This window comes from Pantherophis guttatus, chromosome 7 (genome assembly GCF_059756535.1).
Source record: "Pantherophis guttatus breed Tessera chromosome 7, ASM5975653v1, whole genome shotgun sequence".
Lineage (NCBI taxonomy): Eukaryota > Metazoa > Chordata > Lepidosauria > Squamata > Colubridae > Pantherophis > Pantherophis guttatus.
In genome coordinates, this window is record NC_142069.1 from 66,788,159 (window position 1) to 66,808,391 (window position 20,233).

The 20,233-nt window shown below is 38.9% G+C and overlaps 1 protein-coding gene across 1 annotated transcript in view; it reads right to left on the minus strand.

Moving 5' to 3' along the window:
- Positions 1–20,233, minus strand: part of CTTNBP2 (cortactin binding protein 2) — a 118,502-nt gene that overhangs the window by 49,182 nt on the left and 49,087 nt on the right. The window contains exons 4-5 of the mRNA XM_034431039.3: positions 8,358–10,008; positions 790–993 (exon numbers count right to left, since the gene is read on the minus strand). Coding sequence (XP_034286930.2) covers positions 790–993; positions 8,358–10,008 — 1,855 coding nt within the window. The remainder of the gene's footprint in view (positions 1–789; positions 994–8,357; positions 10,009–20,233) is intronic.

Sequence of the window (20,233 nt, forward strand, 5' to 3'; positions counted from 1 at the left end):
CTAAATTTTCGGCCACAAGATGTAATAGGGACCTTTAGCTTAGGACATTAGACAAACACATAAAAAAAAACTATACAGATGATTACTAGTTATAATGGCTGTCTTAGAACACCAAGATACAGAGTTCTTGCTAATTACTATGTTTTGGCCTTGCTTAAGATTTTCCCAAAGAATTAGCCTCTGTGGGAAACAAGATACTGGATTAGATAGATTGTTGATCTGTTCTCAACAAATCTCCATGTTTGTTGTGTGGGTTATTTCCTCCTTAGCTATTGTGGGCCTAAGGAACCACTAAATTACTTTCTAAGTCTTCTTTATTCAGTGCTGATGAAGAGTTCTCAGCAGTTTGAATCAGGAGCTAGAAACACTTTGAAACAAATCTCTATGTGCAACATCCAAGTGCAGTATTTTTGGTGTTACCTACAAAATCCTGATGCTAAACAGCAGGAGCTGTTCTTGGTACTAGAAGAGGAGCTACACAGCCTATATAATGGTTGTATAAGATTTTATCATGTCTTTTTAGCAGGACCACAGAATAATTGTTATGGAGATTTGACACACTTTTTTTTTTTTACAAATACACAGTAAAATTACCTTGTTGATAATCAGTGATTTCTCACCAATTTCAGCAATGTAATTTTTATGGCTTTGAGAACTGCGGGGGCATATGTTGCTTATGGACTATAGGTTACCTACTCATAATATTTGGAACTGCAATATAAATCGCTAATTTGAAAACAGCATTTAGATAATAGTCCAATATAATAAAATCTCTGAGAAATGCCACACCTGTATGTCCATTCCTAGCAGCAGAATACAAGGCAGAACAGCCATCTTCACAGGAATCATTAATGTTCAGACTTTCTTCATTAAGCAGCATTGACAATAAAGTGACATTTCCCTGGGCAGCAGCTTGGTGAAGAAGGGTGGGCCTGCCACCCAGGGGAACAGGACCACCACTCATTAATAAAGGGGTTAGGGAGGAAGACCAGCCTGTGAGTTAAAAGCAACATCCGTTAGAGAGAACATACAAGAAGTTAATGCTGCACACTTTGCAAGTTATACATAATGCTCAACAAATGAAAACTGACATTTTGGCTTTGTAGAAACTGAGACCAGCTCTGTGTTATTTGAAATCCTGCATCCCAAGAGAATTAAAGTCACACTTAGCTCTAAAAGGTTATATTTATTGTTATTTAAAACTGAAAAAGATAATTCTGTGAGCACAATGAAACAATCAATAAACTTCATATATATATATATGAATAGCAAGTTTATCCAACTTTAAAGTTAACTAAATTTAGCAGGAAAACTGAAATATTTCACACAGAATTATGCCTCTTCTTAAAAACTCTGAAATACCATGTCTTACAAATAACATTTAAAGAAATTTGCATTTCAGAAGAAACAATTTGAAAGCCCTGTAATTGATGCATACTTGTTTTTCTGGTAGTCTAATCACTTTGCAGTGTCATTTTTAATGGCACTGCTGCATTTTTTGTGGTGTTTTTAAAAAGAATACTACAGAGCACAATTAGTAAATGTCATAAAACATTACTGGGCAAAGGTCCACATCATCCTTTATGAAAGGCAACTGACAGAGCAGAACTTTAGAAAATCATAAAGGTTATCTTGGTTAGACATTCCAGGTATCAGAGGTTAACAGCTTTAGAGGACAGCTTATTAAGGACATGAAGTTTGCTGTATATGGTGCGGAAAACTTTGTGAACTCTTCCTTGATCAAAAGGCTGCAAAAAGAAATAGAGAAGAGGAATGAAAATAAAGAAATTTGGAACTGTGAACTGCTCACTAAAAATGAGTAAGCACAAAGGAATGTCTCTTCTTTTTTGAAGAATATTCATTACATATAAACTCTTCCTATTCTATTCCCAAGAGGTCATTAATTTCTTTAAGTAAAGCATCATGTATGGCCACCTTCAACAACTGGATGTCTTCCCAGTATGTTCAACTTCAATCACCATAATTCCTTGCAAACATCTGGAGGGTACCATGATGGGAAAGTAGGATTTAAAGTAATGTTTGCATTTATGCTATCAAATATCAATGTAGAAAACAATTTAATATCATATCCATATTGCAATTCATTATTAATGAATTTCCAAGTAGAGCTTTTTCAATGTATTTATATTTAGGCTTCCATTCCATTATGAAATATTAGTAAACTTCATTAAAGATGGCATGTTTACAATGTCAATAATCAAATTTGTCTAAAACAGAGAAAGAAGATTGGGCTTGAAAATAATTTCAAATATATAGATAAAAAATGCATATGAAGTAGTTATAGTAGTATTACAGCCTAATTAGCCTCTAGATCAGAGGTGGGGAACTATGGCCCTTTTGTGACTTGTGGACTTCAACTCCCAGAATTCCTGAGCCAGCCATAATTCTGGAAGTTGAAGTCCACAAGTCATAAAGGGGCCATAGTTCCCCACATCCGTTTTTTGATAGTGGAGCTATAGTAGGTCCCTTTGATCTTGGATAATATTTAGTGGGCCAAAAGGGAGGCACTGAAAACTTAAATAGACAGCAAGGCACATTGCTGGGTAAAAAAAAAAGGTAAACAAAGAAGAAAGTAGTAAAGAAAAGGCAGGAAATGAGCAAGAAGGCCATCAGCAATGTGTAATCAATTACCTTGTAATCAATCATTTGCTACACTGACAGCAATAGTTTATTTTCTCCACAAATATTATTTTTGTCCCTAATTAATGTATGCCATCCTGGAGCTCCTTCTAGAAAGCTATTCTATAAAAAAAAAATGAAAGAAAATAATTCTATTCCCAAGCCAAGATTCCAACAGAGTTCTCAAGGTTAGGCTAGTGATTGATGCTGGGGGCAGAAGTAGTCCAACTTAGATTTCTTGGTAGCATAGGATAGTTGGTTTCTTGGTTGCAGTATCCATGGCAAACCACAAATGACTCCTTTACCCAAGGGCTGGCTCTTCTGAACATAAATATGTTGTGTTTTGAAGCACCGAGTTTCTGTAGAGCAGGCCATCACAGAAAGTTTGGTGTTTCATCAAGGAAACAAGACAGAACCGTATCATGTGAATTTCACAAGATTTCCTTTATCTACAAAACTACAAGCAATTGTTGAAAGCTTCTATCACATATTTTTTTAAAAATCAAAATCATTAACCATAATTGAAAACAATAAGAAACAGAATATAGGTAAAACAATCAGGTGAAAAATTTTTGTAGTTTAAATCATTCTGTTTCCCTTTTCAGATCACTAATTAGAACTTTGATGAATATGTCTCAATTTTTCATTGTTCAGTTTGATTGATTGAGGCCACTTTTGTGGAGAGAATCAGCTATTTTCTTCATGTTAAATACCAAATTCATGCTTCACTCTTTAAAATACAAATAATAGAAACAATTATACAGTAATTGTAACTTTTATCCTCTTCATCAAATTATGTTTGCACAATAAAGTCCTTGGGTTTATTATTCTCATCTCAAAGCAACCCAATTTTGTTCTGAAAATATGGTGGTGGACACTGACTTGACAAATAATTTCATTTTTTTCTTAAAATGGAATAAACAAGGATGATGAATTCTAGATAATATGATTATTGTGGAAGCAACCCATTCTTGATCCAATGATATTCTTAGCAATAAGTCAAAGCAGTTATATGATAGAAGACCAACTCACTTCACAATCTGCCACAGATTTAAAGACTTATTTTTATGGACTGAATTTAATGATAAATTTATTCCAAATTCCCTATAGTATTGAATGATGCTTTTTCTTTAAATACAGTATCAAAAGAGGGAGAAAAAGGAAATAAACTTTCAGCATCAATATCTTATTTAACACTATTGCGAACTGCGGCAATCAAATGATAGCATAGGTTTGTAATAAAGGTAGTCCTCAACTTATAACCATTTGATTAATGATGGTTCAAAGTTATAATGGCCTTAAAAGTGACTTACACTTATGACTACTGCACCACTCCCATAATCACTTAAGCACAATTTGAGTCAGCTGGCATTTATGACAGACTGCATCCTGCAGTCACATAAATGCAATTTGCGGGCTTTTTTTTGCTGATTTCCAGAAACAGCAAATTACAAACAACACGCATTGGGGAAACTGGATTTACTTAATGATCACTGTAAAAATTGTCATAAAATTGGGACTAACTGGGGTTACGACCACAATAACTTAGGACAAAAGTTCCAGTCCCAATTGTCATCATAAGTTGAGAACTATCTGTAGTGACCACACAGAAAATAAGGTTGAGAGTAAAGGTCTGGAAAAGATTTCTATTTCAGGATTCATTAAAGATCAACTGAATACTATGGGCTATGTGGCTATTAATTATACAGCATTGTTCTTCTTGCCAACGCTTACATTTCATCTTCTTTATAAGCTTATTTGCAATTAATAAGATTCCAATGTTGAATGCAGTATCTATGAAAAATCCCTGAAACTTTACAGGTAGACTGCTGCATGCAAAATATGGCACACACGTATATTTTACAGGAATCTGAGTTCAATGTAGGGACAGCAGCCCCATGACGGACCTTAGAAAGTCTTCTAAAACAACATTAAGCGGTTAAAAATCAAGTAGTAATAGTTGCACTGCATATTAATTAAGTATAATGTTCAATCCATGCTAAATTCAAAGATCTTATAAACAAGCAGGAGCTTTGAATACACTGAAGGAGTTGTATAATAAAATTAGGAAACACGAATAAGCTTTGTGGCTTTATATGCAAAAGTTAGTAAACACAAAGCATCTGGAAAGAGAATTGGGCATGCAGTGATAAAGAATGAAGGGAACAAGGAGAAAAAACAGCTTCTGGCATCAGCTTCAGTTTGTGGAGATGGTTAATAAAGAATTCATTACCAAACTTTCCTGTAATTATTTATATTAGAAACAAACCACATGGAATCATGTAGGTTGATTGAAAGGATGTTTTAAAGAAAAAGAAAAAGAAAAATATAAGCTCAGGGCATGGGAAATTCAATTGATCAGAGCATTGTAAAATTTCACTTTCTTGATTATAAACTTAACATTTATTGGCCTTAAGAAATTTTATGCTAATCTTCAAAACACCTTCCATAAAGTGTTATAGACAATAAATTCTAAAGGTGATAGTCTGTTCACAAAGGTGTAAAGAGCTACAAATTCTTTTCTCCCCCCCATTTTCTCCTAGATAACTAATAGCTTTGATAAAGACTAGAGGAGAAAGCGATTCATTTATTCTAGATCAGTGAAGCAAAGCCTCCAATAGCTTCATATGCTATTTTGGGGGGTTCAGCAGAATGTGACTGGACACACTCAATATAAGGAGCAAATGTGGTCCTATGCTAGATTCACTTTCTTTAAGTGGTGTCACTGAGAATACTCAATGCATGCAAATACAGAGTACCCTTCATATTCTCATGAAGTTGGGCAAAACCCCTAATTCACATGACATCACAAGTGAGGGAAAGAATCAGAATGCCTTAAACCATGTGGAATTGCGATCATCACATGAAAAGTAAATACAGTATTATGCAATATGTGTATTTCATACCCCCAGAGGCCTGGTTAATATGTGAACCATTTGGTTATTAATTGTTGAATAGGAATTTTAGAAGTTACACTGTCCTGGCTTTATCAAAACAAAACAGACCCATAACTATATTTAAGTCTGTTTTTACCACTGAAAGTAGAGAAGCAATTACTCAAAAATAGGATTGACTTATTAAACTACCAAAACATTAAATGTGGCAAAACATTAAACCTAAGCATAACCACAATAAGTTCAACTATGGTGATTAATCTAATCAATCCTTTCAGAATGATTAATCTACCTTCAGTTGAAGATCATTTAATGAAATGCTAAGACTTTACACTGAGTTTAGAACAAAAAACATTTTAAAGCATTTTAGACTGAAAAAATAATTATGCTTAATTGAAGTCAACTGTTCAGTTTTAAACTAACCACATATCTAGTTGTTAAGCTGGTTTTCAGGAAATATCTGGCAGTATTGAAAACAGTATTTTCTTAGAATATTGCATGTTAAAAAATGTTGGGAAGTGTAAGGATTTTGTGAATAAAATGGCAAAGCCTAGTTAGGGCTAAAATTTATAGCCATTTTCAGTTGCACTATAGCAGATTGTTCTGAAGAGCTATTAATAAATTTCTATAAGTACTGAATTATAGATCTAAGAACTGTATACAGTGATTCCTAAAAATAATGCAATTTCTTTTATGACTTGTTCTAAATGATGCCAAATCTTAACAGGGACCCAAAATGTCATCACACAGAAGAAAACCTTAACTTAATTCTATTTAGTTTATTGCTTTATCTTCCCAAAGAGCCTGTAAGAAACCAAATTTATAATACACTGAATCAGGCCATCCACTCAGTTTTATATTATTAATTAATTAATTAGCACTTCTTCAGCCAGAAAGGTGGAAGCACAGCACATATCTGCTCATGGTCTGTCCTTATTGAAAATGTAAGTTTGACATTAAATTATCTCTAGAAATTATTATAAAGTTAAGTGCTTTCCTGCTTCATTTTCATTCAACAAAAAGCTGATTGTTATAAAAAAAAATCCTGCACTGCTTCTAAAAGCCCCGCCACGAAAAAAGTGTGTAATTATAATTGAATATTTTCTTAAATGTTCTATTCCTATATAATTAGACAAATATTAGAGCAATTCTGCGTATTTTAGGCATTCTTTTCTAGTTTCTATTTTATTGTAATCCCCAAAGGACTCTTCTGGGCCCACACAATAAGGAAGTTAGTTGTTGCAAACTTGACTTTCAGCTCAAAGCCCTTGACTTATGACCATTTGTTTAGTGACTATTCAAAGTTACAAAGGTGGTGACCATTCAAAGTTACAATGATGGTTCTGAAGAAAAGTGACTTAGGACTGGTCTTTGCATTTATGACTGTTTCAGCACCCCCATGGTCAAGTGGGTGCTTGGCAACTGGCATATATGAATAATGGTTGCAGTGTCCCAAGTCATGTCATCCCCATTTGTGACCTTCTCAACCAGCTTCTGACAAGTCAACAGAGAAGCCATATTTGTTTAATAACTGTGCAATTCATGTAATGACCATGGTGACTCATTTAATGATCAAAGCAAAAAAGGTCTTAAAATCAAGTGTGATTTACTTAATAATACCCTCACTTAGCAACAGAATTTCTGATCTCAATTGTGGTTGCAAGTCAAGGACCACCTATATTATGTAACATAGGGCTACAAGATTCTATCAGTGCCTTGCTCAAAGCAAGAGCTCAACATATAAGATCCTTGCTACCAAGCAAATGCCCAGTGTTCGCAGCATCTTTCAGAAAACTTTCAAACCATTAAGGGTGTATGGGATAAAAGCAGCCTGGTTCCACCTGGTTCCCTTAATGCAAATCTCTCTTGGGAACTACAATGACTATAGCACAATGCTATAGAAATAAATTACTGAAAACTAGAGAAAACACACTATAAAACCAACAAAGTGTTTTCATTTAAAAAAAAAATCCCCACCTTATCCCACTCAGGGGATATGGTCTTCCCTTCCTCTGCTGTTTTTAACAGTTGCTGAAGATTTATTGCAGACAGCAGAGAACAGTTGACCTTTTTTCTTTGGCCAATTTGTTTTGTTTTGTTATTGTTATGAAATTGTCATTTTTAAATGCTATAACTGACTAGGAACAGCACTTCTTCTCCAAAAGGGCAGGATATAAATGTTTCAATCATTCTGTTTCTTGGCAGCTTTCTTTTATCAGATAAAGTAGTTAACAAAGATGAAGCAAAGACTGGTGAGCAGCAAAAGCAATAAAGGATTTTCTGATCTTTCTCTTCATTTGGCCTATTATTACTATTACTATTATTACTATTATTACTATTACTATTATTATTATTATTATTATTATTATTATTATTATTATTATTATTATTATTATTATTGCACTGAGAGTTCTTTTGAAAATGTACCCTCAATTCTTAGGGAGGAAAGAACTGCAAAGGGATGGATTAAACAAACAGACTCCTTGCCGCATACTACAATACCAAACAACACGTGAAAAATACTTCTAATTTTAAGACAATCCTCTAAGATATTTCTTTAACTCCCTTGAAAAAAGAAAAAGGTTGGCTGTGCAAAATAACCAGAATTCATGAAAGCAAATGAATTTCCCATATCCCTGAAACCTAGAAAGGCATTAAGTGGAAGTGCAATGTGATACAGGAAAAGGGAAAAGGGGAAGGAAGAGAAAAGCCAAAAGAAAATCTTAGGGGAAAGGAATCTATGGAGAAATATATATATATATATATATATTTATATGACAATATAAAAAAAGGAAGGAGTTTAGTGGGTACATCACCCTTTACCTGAGGCTGTTACCAGGAGGCTGTCTGAATCACATGGTCTACAGGATGAAGCACTAAGAGGGTTTATGGAAGAGCTACAGGCAATGGTGGTGGGAATGACAAAGGAGCTGTCAGAACATGCAGGTTGGCTCAGTCCAGGGGACGGGGAAGGCCAGGCACCCACCTGAGGCATGTCCATGGATGGAATGGCACAGCCTGCAGATGCCACAGATAAATCTATTGTTGGTTTTGGTGGCAGCTGTGGTGAGGACCTAGACATAACCTCTTCATTTACTACCCTGATTCCTTGAGGTGAACAGGAAGAAGATGATACCAGGAATTTGCCTTCAGTTTTGGCACCTACATTAGGGGAGCGACCACTATCCATAATTACTTTAAGTTGTGGGTGTGGCGGAGACGGAGTCTGTGAAAGACCTGGCTTTTTGGGAGGAATAGGAGGGGGATTTCCTCTGTCAATCCTTGAAACACTGGGAGTCTTTAAACTCATTCTGCTAATTGGGGGAGGGTAAGTGCCAACATCCATTGAATGTGACATTCCTGGACGTCCAGGTGCCACACCCTGAGGACTCGTGAACCTTGAAAGGACTTGGGTGACCGTATTCCGAGCCAGCTGCTTGGCAACTAGGTTGTCTCGACTTGTGGGTGAGGCGTCTCTTGTTGTAGGGCTTTGAGTTGTGTTTCCATTTTGATCTTGATCATTAGCATTGGATTGAAATCGAAACCTGGCTGCCTGGACTCGTGGATTCAGACCTTGATGCCCAATAGTGCTAACAGATGGAGAATGTGGGGAAGGGACAGATGATGTGTGCAAGTAGCTTTGGGATGCTATATTGGGAGCTGGAGAGGATGCAACGTGATCTGGAAATGGGGAAGGCAGGCTTGTTAAATCAGGTGAAGCCACTGGTCCATTCTCCTCAATTCGCATTTGACTATGAGATAGATTCGAAGTTACAGGGGACAGAAGGAGGTCACTACAGGATGAATGCCTGTCAATGACGGGCTTCACAAATGCTGCATTGGAGGATACATTCACTTTTGTGTGCCCCGAAAGTAAAGGGTGGATGGTTGAAGGCTTTATGGGTACTGTTAAAGGCAACTTTCTAACACTTTCATTTCCACTGTCTATTAATACTGCATCTGTCTGGCAGGAAAGTGTCCTCAAAATTGGTCCCTCTGTTCCAGTGGAGACAGAAATGAAGCCTCTCTCTTTATTCCTTCGTGGAAGAGAAAGGTGGAGTTTCACATCACTTTCCTTGCTGAGCTGCTCAATTGTTTTTCTCATTCTCTCCCTCTCTTCTTTGAGGTCACTTGTGTGAGCTTCTTCTCTGCTGAGGCGGGCATGCAGCTGCTCCCTCTCTGTGTCAAACTCAGAAAGCTGCTTTTCCATTTGGGCTTCCATCTGTGTGCTCCGTTGTTTCTCCACCATAAGAGATTCCTCCAACTCCCTGGCTTTCTTTTTCTCTTCCTCAAATTTAGCCATGACTTCTTCCAACTTCTGGGCCTCTTCTACCAGTTTGCTAGATAGTTGTTTGCATTCTTTCACTAGCATCAGTACAACATGTTTATTCTTGCCACGCTCCTCCTCCAGCCGCGCACAGAGCTTCTTGTGTTCCATTTCAAGAGCTTGTAGCTGTAATTTCTCCATTTCCAACTACAAAGAAATGCAGAATAGCCTCATTACCACAAGAAATATTCGAAGTATTTTAGTCCATATTCAGAAGCAGTAATGCTTCAGAAGCAGAATAATAGTCAAACTATTATAACAATTGCCAATAGTCAGTTTTCATGTAAGTTTAAATGAGGGTGAAAGATTTGGTTTTGCTGTATTTCCAGAAAGTTCAAAGAGATAAGCAAGGACAAAACTGATAAAAGTGGTCTCAGCTGCAGACTCCAGCACAAGTCCAAAAGCTCAGAAAAGTAAACCTCTGGCCCTGGTGACCGACCCAGATAAAATCTTGCAACATTATCCTGGGACATGTATATTTGCCTTTGTTCATGTCTCAGTTCTTTCTGTGTGTTTTCTTACTATTTTGATTTAATACATATTAAAAAAATGTACTATTCAAACCAATACTGTGAATGTATATTTTCAGTAGTGTCTCAAAATACTTATCTATCCCTCTAAGGCAGGGGTGTCAAACTTGCATCGCCATGGTGTCATAACGTGATGTATCGGGACTTTCCCCCCCTTCGCTAAACCGGGCAGGGATAGGGCCAGCACGTGACACATCCGGCCTGCGGGCCGCAAGTTTGACATCTCTGCTCTAAGGAGTAACTGTACCTCAGGATTGCTAGGAATTACCAGAAATCTCTCAAGTGGTGGAGTTTGCCCAGGACTATCAAGTTATACTTCCAGATAAAATAGACGTACATGGCTACTCTTTCCATCTTCCCCAGACAGACTTTTTGGAACCTTAAGATGTATTCATCCGCTGATCTCTTCACACTGCGAGACTCCCCCCTCTTGTGGGCCTGGCCCTCCATGTTATCGAGGGCCTATCTTGATGACGGGCTTTGGAACCCCGAGAGATGGCATGCAGCGAAGAGGGGGTTGAGGGGTTTTCTACGCAAATTTTTAATGAAATTTTTAAGGGAACCCGGGAGGAGGGATGGGAATAATGATTTTTTAAGGGGAACCGGGAGGAAGACCAAGGGGTTTGGGGGGACGAACCCACTAAGTTCAGAGCCGAGCCCGGCACAGGGGGATGGTTTGGAGGGGGCAAGTCGAGGGATTGGGGAGGGGCTGGAGGACCACCCGGAGGAGGAATTTTCCATCAGCATGGTGAATGGGAGGGGCAGATATGGCGGGAGCAGGGGACCATATCATGTGTTGGGGGCTCGCACTTGCTGTCTGAGAGCAACTGCTTGCCCCGGTCCCCAAGGCTCTGCTCGGATACTAGATGGCTTAGATACTCAGGATCTGGGCCTTCGGCTGATGCTATGCAATGCCAGGTCTGTGGTAAACAAGGCCCCCCTCATTCACGATCTTATACAAGAGGGAGAAGCGGATCTGGCGGGTATCACGGAGACCTGGTTGGGCCCGGAGGGCAGCATCCCTCTGGTTGAAATGTGCATTCCATCAGCCGAGGGCCCAGGGGAGGGGAGGGGGGTGGCGGTTATTATTAACGAGGATCTGGATCCGAGGGAGACTGCTGTGCCTCAGATAGCCGGATGTGAGTCCCTCCTTGTGAGGTGGGGTCGTGGGGTTCAGATTGGCTTGTTGCTTACGTACCTGGCTCCCTGCTGTGTGGCAACAGCCCTACCTGAGCTACTCGACCTGATAGCCACGGTGGCAGTAGATACATCCAGGCTTTTAGTCATGGGTGATTTCAACTTGCCATCCATTGGTGAAACGTCTGAGGTGGCTCGGGAGTTCATGGCTTCCATGACGGCCATGGACCTGACCCAGTTAATTCATGGCCCTACTCACAGGGGAGGTCACACGCTGGACTTGATTTTTGTCTCCGGACAGTGGTTGAGTGGTCTTGTTATAGGGGATATAGACATGGAACCCTTGTCATGGACTGACCACTCACTCCTTTGCCTGGATCTTCAAACCGCTGCCCCCCACCTCAGGGAGGCGGACCCTATTAGATGGATCCGCCCCAGGTGCCTGATGGATCCTGATAGGTTCCAGATGGAGCTTGGGCCATTTCCTGAGGATCTAGCACATGACTCGGCCGAGGACCTGGTAGCCGCCTGGGATTGGGCGGCTGCTGGGGCCTTGGACTGAGTCGTTGCTTTGCGGCCTCTGACCCGGTGCCGATCCCGGGCGGCTCCTTGGTTTACTGAGGAGCTGAGGGAAATGAAGCGCCAGAAAAGACGCCTGGAGAGTGGTTGGAGGGCCAGTCTCGCTGAATCTGATCGAACATTGATAAGGTCGCATATTAAGGCCTACCTAGTGGCGATAAAGACGGCAAAGTTTAATTACTTTTCCGCCTCTATTGCGTCAACAGGGAATCGTCCGGCCACCCTGTTTGGCTGCAATTAACAACTATCTCAGCACTGAGACTCGATAATAGATTTCTAGCCTTATACTTTTTGAGGGGCACATCAATTACCTTTTACTTTGTCACATTAGGCATCAGACTCTCTGAAGTATCATCCTTCGCAAGTGTGAGAGCATATGAGTAAGTGTGATGGGGCAAAAACAAAAGTACAGATAGTCCTAAATTATGACAGCAATTGGGACTGGAATTTTTGCCACTATGTGAAATGGTCACAGTGACCATCAAAAGTTTGAGATCATGTGACCACCTTATTTAGTAATGGCAGTCTTATCATTCCTCATTGCTATTGTTAAATGAACCCCACCGGCTGCTAGCCAACATCCCACCTCAAGTGAAGTCAAGCCATTCCAACCCAAAGCCCCAGTGCCCCAGCCCAGCTCAATTCAGTCCAGCCTACAATGTGGCGTAAAGCCCCACTTGTAGCTACCCTCGCTACTCTGCACTCTGAGGCCTTGGCTGCCCTGCATCCATGGGCCCAGGTGACCATTGCTGTCTTTTTGCTTCCACTGTTGATGAGGTGTGCTTAGCCTGGCCCCTCAAATATGACCTTAGGAAAAAGGGCTCACATGGCCAGCAACTGCTTTGTGAAGGGTCAGCCCGGGTGTGTTTGGTTAGTAATGAGAGCAAGAAGATGATGAGGGGCAACTGGGGGGTGGGGGCAAAAGTGCAGAAGTGGGGAGGGAGATAGGGAGTAAGAGGGGTTGAAATGTGCCTGTGGATATAAGTGCACCTGAATTCTGATCACATATCCATCCACAAGGGTGCTGCAACAACCATGACTTCTAATTAATTTGGCAGCCATCTGATGTAGTGGTTAAAGCACCAGACTGTGAGTTGTAGTCCTGCATAGAGATGAAAGCCAGCTGGATGACTTTGGGCCACTCACTTTCCCTCAGCCCACCCCACCCCATAGTTGTGGGGAAAATAGGATAAAACCAAGATATAAATAAACAAACTTCAGGGACTAGGTATAAGTACCATTCATTCAGCACTGCTGTAACTTTGAGTGAGCACTGAATGAATGGTCATAACTCAAGAACTACATACAGTACCTGTAATCTTCTTATGATTTTTATCAATGCTTCACATTGAGAAGCTTGGGAATCTCAGTAGAAAATTGCATTATTATGACCACTGCTGGGTCTGCAAAGAACTAAAATACAGTAGATAAAGGTAAAGTTCCACATTATCTCCAACCTTAGAGAACTGTTTTATTTCTCCTTCAAATCCAGTAAGTAGTATCACAGATTTCAGATGCAGCAATATTTAAATTGTCAAAAAATATATTGGTGTCCTATTGTTCAAACACTCAGTTTGCTTATCTTGTTGGTATAAATTATTTCTCTAAAATAGAAGTTTATTTGGTGATTTTTTTAAAGGGTATCTGAATCAGGACATTTACTTGCTCCTTTCCTAACAAACTAGAGTTGGCAGGCATGTTTGTTGGCTGGCACAGTGTAATCCCTATATTTTCGAATTTCATTGTAATTGTTCCCACAAGCAAATAAGTCAATGAATTCAATTCAATGCCAAATATGACTCTAATAAACTTTCAAGAGTAAACACATAATCAAAGAGAAATAAATCCTACACTTCTCTCAAAAGGGCTATCAAATTAAAACAACAATGTTTGTCAGCCATAGGCTTATGTATTTAAATTATTTAACACTCATTCCTGTACTTTCCTGTGCATATGCTTTAGAGTGCATCTGAGACCACTTGAAGATTCAACATAGCCATATTTAAGATATCCCATGTCCTTACTCAGGAGACAATGCCTTTAGGATAGAATGTTCACCATTGGGATAACAAATCACAAAAGCTTTCTATTGAACATTTATCGACATTATGATATATTTGAATGTCTAATGCTTAGATATAGGAAACACCTTGGGTTTGAAATTTTAAAACCAGCAGTGTTTTCTTCCACTTTCATGCTCCAGAATCTAGGACCTTCCATTAAGTATACTTAATTACCGGTAATAAAATAACGTTCATTGTATGAATATATTTGTTTACTTACCAAGTAGTAAAATATTCAGCATTTTACTAGTACAAGTTTAGAACAGAATAAAATCAGAAACAGCACAAATGCCCTGGCATGGGGGAGCATTTATAGCATGTTGCTACCAGAGATGAAGGGCAGGATTTTGGCTCATCTGCTTCCTGCTCCATATAGAAAAAGCAAGCCAGCTGGGAAGCACTACTGAAAAGATCTCTTGGTAGTCATTCCCACTCCTCTGTTGGTGGAGAGAAGATCTTCAGAAGATGATCTTAAACAGAAGTGTCATAGGGTGTAGAAAGTAAAGAAAGCAGCCATGGCAGTGCAACTGCCCCTCCAGACAACTTTTTATGTGTCACACACACATGTCAAAAGAACCATTTTGGTGCAGTTGTTACGGTATCAGGCTAGAAACCAAAAGATCTTAAATTCTAGTTCTGCCATTGGCATGAAACCAGCTGCGTAATCTTGCTTCTCTCTCTCTCTCTCTCTCTCTCTCCCCCTCTCTCTCTCTCTCTCCCTCTCTCTCTCAAATCACTTCTGTAATCTCAAGAAAAGTGCAGGGATTTGTTTGCATGCATGCATACATGCACAAACACACAGAGAAAGTGACAAAATATATTTACATTATGTCTTAGATCAGTGGTCACCAACTGGTGGTCCACAAGAACATTTTGGTGGTCCACAGAAAAATTATTTACATTTTTATATTGCACTAAATACTATTTATATTTTTAAAAAAATCATATTAGTGGTCTGTGGGATTTAAAATTATGAATTTAGTGGTCCCTGAGGTCCAAAAGGTTGATGTCTTAGATTAGCACTTGGTATAGCAGCCATAAAGGCCTTGGAAAAGCTGTTCAGATACCATATGTCTGTATCTATAAAGAACAGAATTTTCTTAGCACTAGGTTTCCAGGTGAACAGAAAGTTTGACTTTGAAGTAGGATAGAAATAATATTGATGCTTTGGTATGTGGTATTGGAGAAGACTGCTGATTTGGATTGACAACCAAAAATGGATAATAAAACAAATGAATCCAATATTCTCTCTTGAAGCACAAATTACTAGGTTCAAATTATTGTATTTTGGACACATTATGCAAAGAGCCCTGAGTCCCTTGAGAAGTCTATAATACAAGAAAAGGTAGAAGGTAACAAAGAAGACGATCAGCTAAGAGGATGACCTCAATTAGAGTAGTGATGGATGCACTGCTAGGAGACTTGACAGGTGTGGCTGTGAATAGATCATGTGTAAAAAAATTATTGATGTGGTTGCTAAGAGCTAACACCAACTCGATAGCATAAATTAATTAAAAATGGAGTATACATAATATAGTAAGTTATAAAGTGGGCTTAAAAATGATATGTATTCTTTTCTTAATGAACAATGGATATTATTTCAGGTAAAAAATGAGAGTTACTGAAACTGGATAGATTTTTATTGGTGTCATGTGAAGGAAACAAGAGGCCTTTTGAATCCTGTCGTCCGTTCCCCCCCTCCTTCCCTCCCAATGTGATAATGCCCTTCCAATGAAAGTTTCAGTCAGGGTGCCAGCAGCATGATCTCTGGGGTCTGTCTAGATTTGTCGGTCGGTCTGTGGAGTGACATTTTCACAACATCTCACAGATGTTTGTAAGCCAGAAGATGGGATGAAAGATATCAGCATTAGTACAATTAGGAGTAATAAAAGTGAACTTTCTCAGGTGTAGAAAACTAACCCTTCAAAAATTTCTACCCTGCATCTAGCAAGCCACTTAAATATATTAAAATCATATTGCACTACACAACTCAGACCATTGGGTAAGGTAAAGAAGAAAGAGGACAGATAGCTTTTGATAATGTTTAAATAATGTATTTGAACATGAAATTCAAAAGGAAAAATGGAAAGATTCCTTACTCCCTAATAAGGTGTTTGTACTTTGTAGGGATAAGCTACCTAGATCGATCTACTTTAGTTTTGCTTTTTTTCAGTGGTTTGTTTTAACATACTATATTGTGAAAATGTCACAGATTGAGTTGAACACACTTTTACATGTATCTTGTAATTGGGTTGTGAATGAAAATGATATGAAAAATAACAAGACATAAACCAAGGGTCAATGTTATCCTTTAGTACTGAGCCTAAACTAAATACATATATTCCAAAGGATCACAGATCACAAATGTGTGTTTGTAATATGATACCACCTTATGTTCACAAATGAAATTCCAATACAGAAAGTGGATTTGTGAATTCCAATACAGAAAGTGGATTTGTGAATTCCAATACAGAAAGTGGATTTGTGAATTCCAATACAGAAAGTGGTGGGTTTGTGAAATGGGTAAGCGGCCATTTCTTCTATTTTACCTTATACATATTTTGCATTACACATGAAGTAACCTTGCCACTTGCTTGATCCTCTGTTTGATTGAATCAGTATTTTATGGATCAAATTCTGGGCCTCAAGGGGGAGGGAGATATTTGGAAGAATTCTGATTGAAAATGTACAAAAAAATGGAAATCAGCTGTATTCGGAAAGTGCCCTGAAGGTTTATTCTACAGACCAGCAAGTAATTGAGAAATATTTGACATAGGATGCAATCTGAGTCAGTCACTGGGACCAGAGTTTATTCTACTACTCAGCCAACAACCTTAGTAGCTGTGCAATTGAATGCATGTTTTTATTCATTGCAATGTGAGGCTAACAATCACTTCTCCTCATCTAACCACTCGCTCATGTAATTTGGTGATTAGCTTCTTCCCTGTGTGTCCTACATAGCCACAGGGGCAATCCATGTAAGGAATCTGGTTACATTAGAAGTTTCTCCCACCTCAAAAAACAATCTTTATACCGGATTATTTTATATTTGATTGTAATTCCATTTTTGTCATTTGAGAAATATTTATCTTGTGGTTTTATGCTTTTAATTCTGTAAACTACCCAGAATCACTTTGAAATGAGATAGGCAGCAAATCAATGGGAGGAAGGAAGGAAGGAGGGAGGGAGGGAGGGAGGGAGGGATGGAGAGAATGAATGAATGAATGAATGAATTCTATTCCTTTTTGTCATACAGAATTTTGATTAGCTATCTGATCCCATCAGGGACAATTCTTGCCAACCTGGATAATGCCAGATGTTTTGATATAATTCCCACTGTTCCATAATATCAATGTACATAGTAGCTGCAGTTTTAAACAGGTTAGAAAAGACTGATTTAATAAGTTCTGGACATTTTCTTACCTATCAAACTTTTAGCTCAGGATCCTCAAACTTCCTGCTTTCATATAAAAGACTCCTAATATTAACCTGTTTAGATCAAACCTCAGAAACCCCCTATTTGGCTCATGCATGGTCTCTCTCTCTCTCTCTCTCTCTCTGTCTCTCTAATTCAAAAAAGCACAAAAAGTGTTATTTTTCATTGGTTAGCCATCTGAGGGTTTGCTTTATTAGTAGAACTGCAATGCAGCTATCTGCAAGTATACAAAATAGTGTGTTAAGCATGCTCATCTTTAGAAACTTGGCAAAATATACATGAATAAAGCTTTGGCTTCAGGTGTCACACAACCGAGCTTATGTTGAGTTGTCAACCATCAGCAGCTCGATAATGGTAGAATCTTAGAATTAGAATAAAGAAAGGGATAATGTCTCTAATACTTAGATTAAAAAATGTTAGTTTCTTCAACGTTCAGTTTCTTAAATGAACAGTCACAAACTATAATGGATCTTCTTCCTGTTTATGCATTAATTTTCCCTTTGAAAGGAAAATGGGAATTGATAAATCCAACGCCAAACTTTAATTCAGAACTTAACCTCTTGAGCAGTGGTGGATTGCTCCCGGTTTGCACCAGTTCTATAGAACTGGTAGTAAAACCGGCGGGAGGCCCCGCCCACCGACCCCAACATCACCAAAATGCTTCTGCGCATGCACAGAGCACGTGCGCACAAGCAAAGCGAGCACGCGCGCACGGCACTCGTTGCAAACCGGTAGTAAAGGTAAGTAGAACCCACCCCTGCCCTTGAGGTATTTTGCTTTCCTACATCTTTGTTGAAAGGTATCTGGATATGGAACTTACAACAATAATTTTTCTAAGCTTTAGAGCAGAAATCATGAAACGATGGTTGTCCGAATGTATCACCATCAGCTTTACACTAATAGTCAATGATGAATGATGTTGGGATTTGTGAGTGATAAATTGGTAATTTATTGGTAATTTATTGGTAATTATATAAACAATCAATCAAAGTTGTTAATTGGAGTTGTAATCCAACACATTTGAAGGGCAACAAGTTGGAAATGTGAATTGTTCCTTTATAGCTGAAGAGCACTAGAACGGCACCCCATATTAGGCAATAAGTACAGGGAATCTTCGAGCCGAGGTGGCGCAGTGGTTAGCTGCAGTACTGCAGCTAGTTCAGCTGACTGCTAGTTCAGGATCAAATCTCATCGGCTCAAGGTTGACTCAGCTTTCCATCCTTCCAAGGTGGATAAAATGAGGACCCAGATTGTTGGGGGCAATATGCTATTTAGTATACTGTCTTTGGTGTAAGCTGCCCAGAGTCCTCGGAGAGTGGGCGGCATAGAAATATGAATAATAAAATAAAAATAAAAATAAAAAATTAGTGAAAATTAGAACTGGCAATTCCATTGCTAAGGATCTAAGTCACTTAAGAAAAACATCACATGACCACAACAAAATTATGATTGCACTTCCACTTTCATCATTGAATTGTCACTTGATCATAACTTGCGGTTTCACTTCCATGTTCTCCATTAATTCTGCTTATTAGAAGCCAGTTGTGAAGCACAAAAAATTGTGATCACTTAACTGTAAGAGGCTGTGATTGTCATATATGTCCGCCAGTTGTTGACTCAGCCTTCCATCCTTTCTAAGATAGGTAAAATGAGGACCCAGTTTGTGGGGGCAATAAGCTGACTTTGTAAAAATATACAAAAGTATGAAGGCTATTGCTTAACGCATTGTAAGCCGCCCTGAGTCTCCGGAGAAGGGCGGCATATAAATCAAATTAAAAAAAAAAAAGTTGTGACGTGCCTAATAACAACCATATGACCACAAAGCTACAATGGTGATAAATGTGAGGATTGTCACAAATCCTCCAAAAGTATGAAGGCTATTGCTTAACGCATTGTAAGCCGCCCTGAGTCTCCGGAGAAGGGCGGCATATAAATCAAATTAAAAAAAAAAAAGTTGTGACGTGCCTAATAACAACCATATGACCACAAAGCTACAATGGTGATAAATGTGAGGATTGTCACAAATCCTCACAGTTGTGGTCCACCAGCAGCCTGCGGAGCTGGCAGCGGAGTCAGACAGTGATGAGGCTGAGGAAGAACATGGGCCAGACCTGGAGGCTGGGGAAGGCCCGGATGAGGGCTCTGCACCGGAGGCAAAGATGGGGCCAGGGCCATCGGGGAGTGATGCGCGGACTTCGGAGCCTCCAGAGGCTGACAGTAGAGAGGCAGAGGAACAGGAGGAGCCTGTTCCTAGTGCACATATGAGAAGAGTTGCCAGAAGGCAGGAGCAGCTAAAGCAGAGAGGATGACTCAGGAGTAGGGCCAAGAGATGATTGGCCCCTCCCATGAGGCTTAAAAGACCAGCTCTTGGCCTCTTTGCCAGAAGACAAACGTTGAGAGATTTGCTTCATGTTTGGATGTATTTTTTTCTTGTCAGCATCTTCTGTTCCTGAACTGTTGCCAAGAAAAGCCTTTGGCAATTTGCCTAATAATCCCAAGGTCAGAGATAAACTGAAGGTGTTTTGAGAACTTTGCTTTCATTTAATTTGGAATAAGCTGAGAATGAGTTAATTCTCAGCTGTTTTAATAAAATCTGTTTGTTTTTTGGAACTGTTTTGTATTTAATA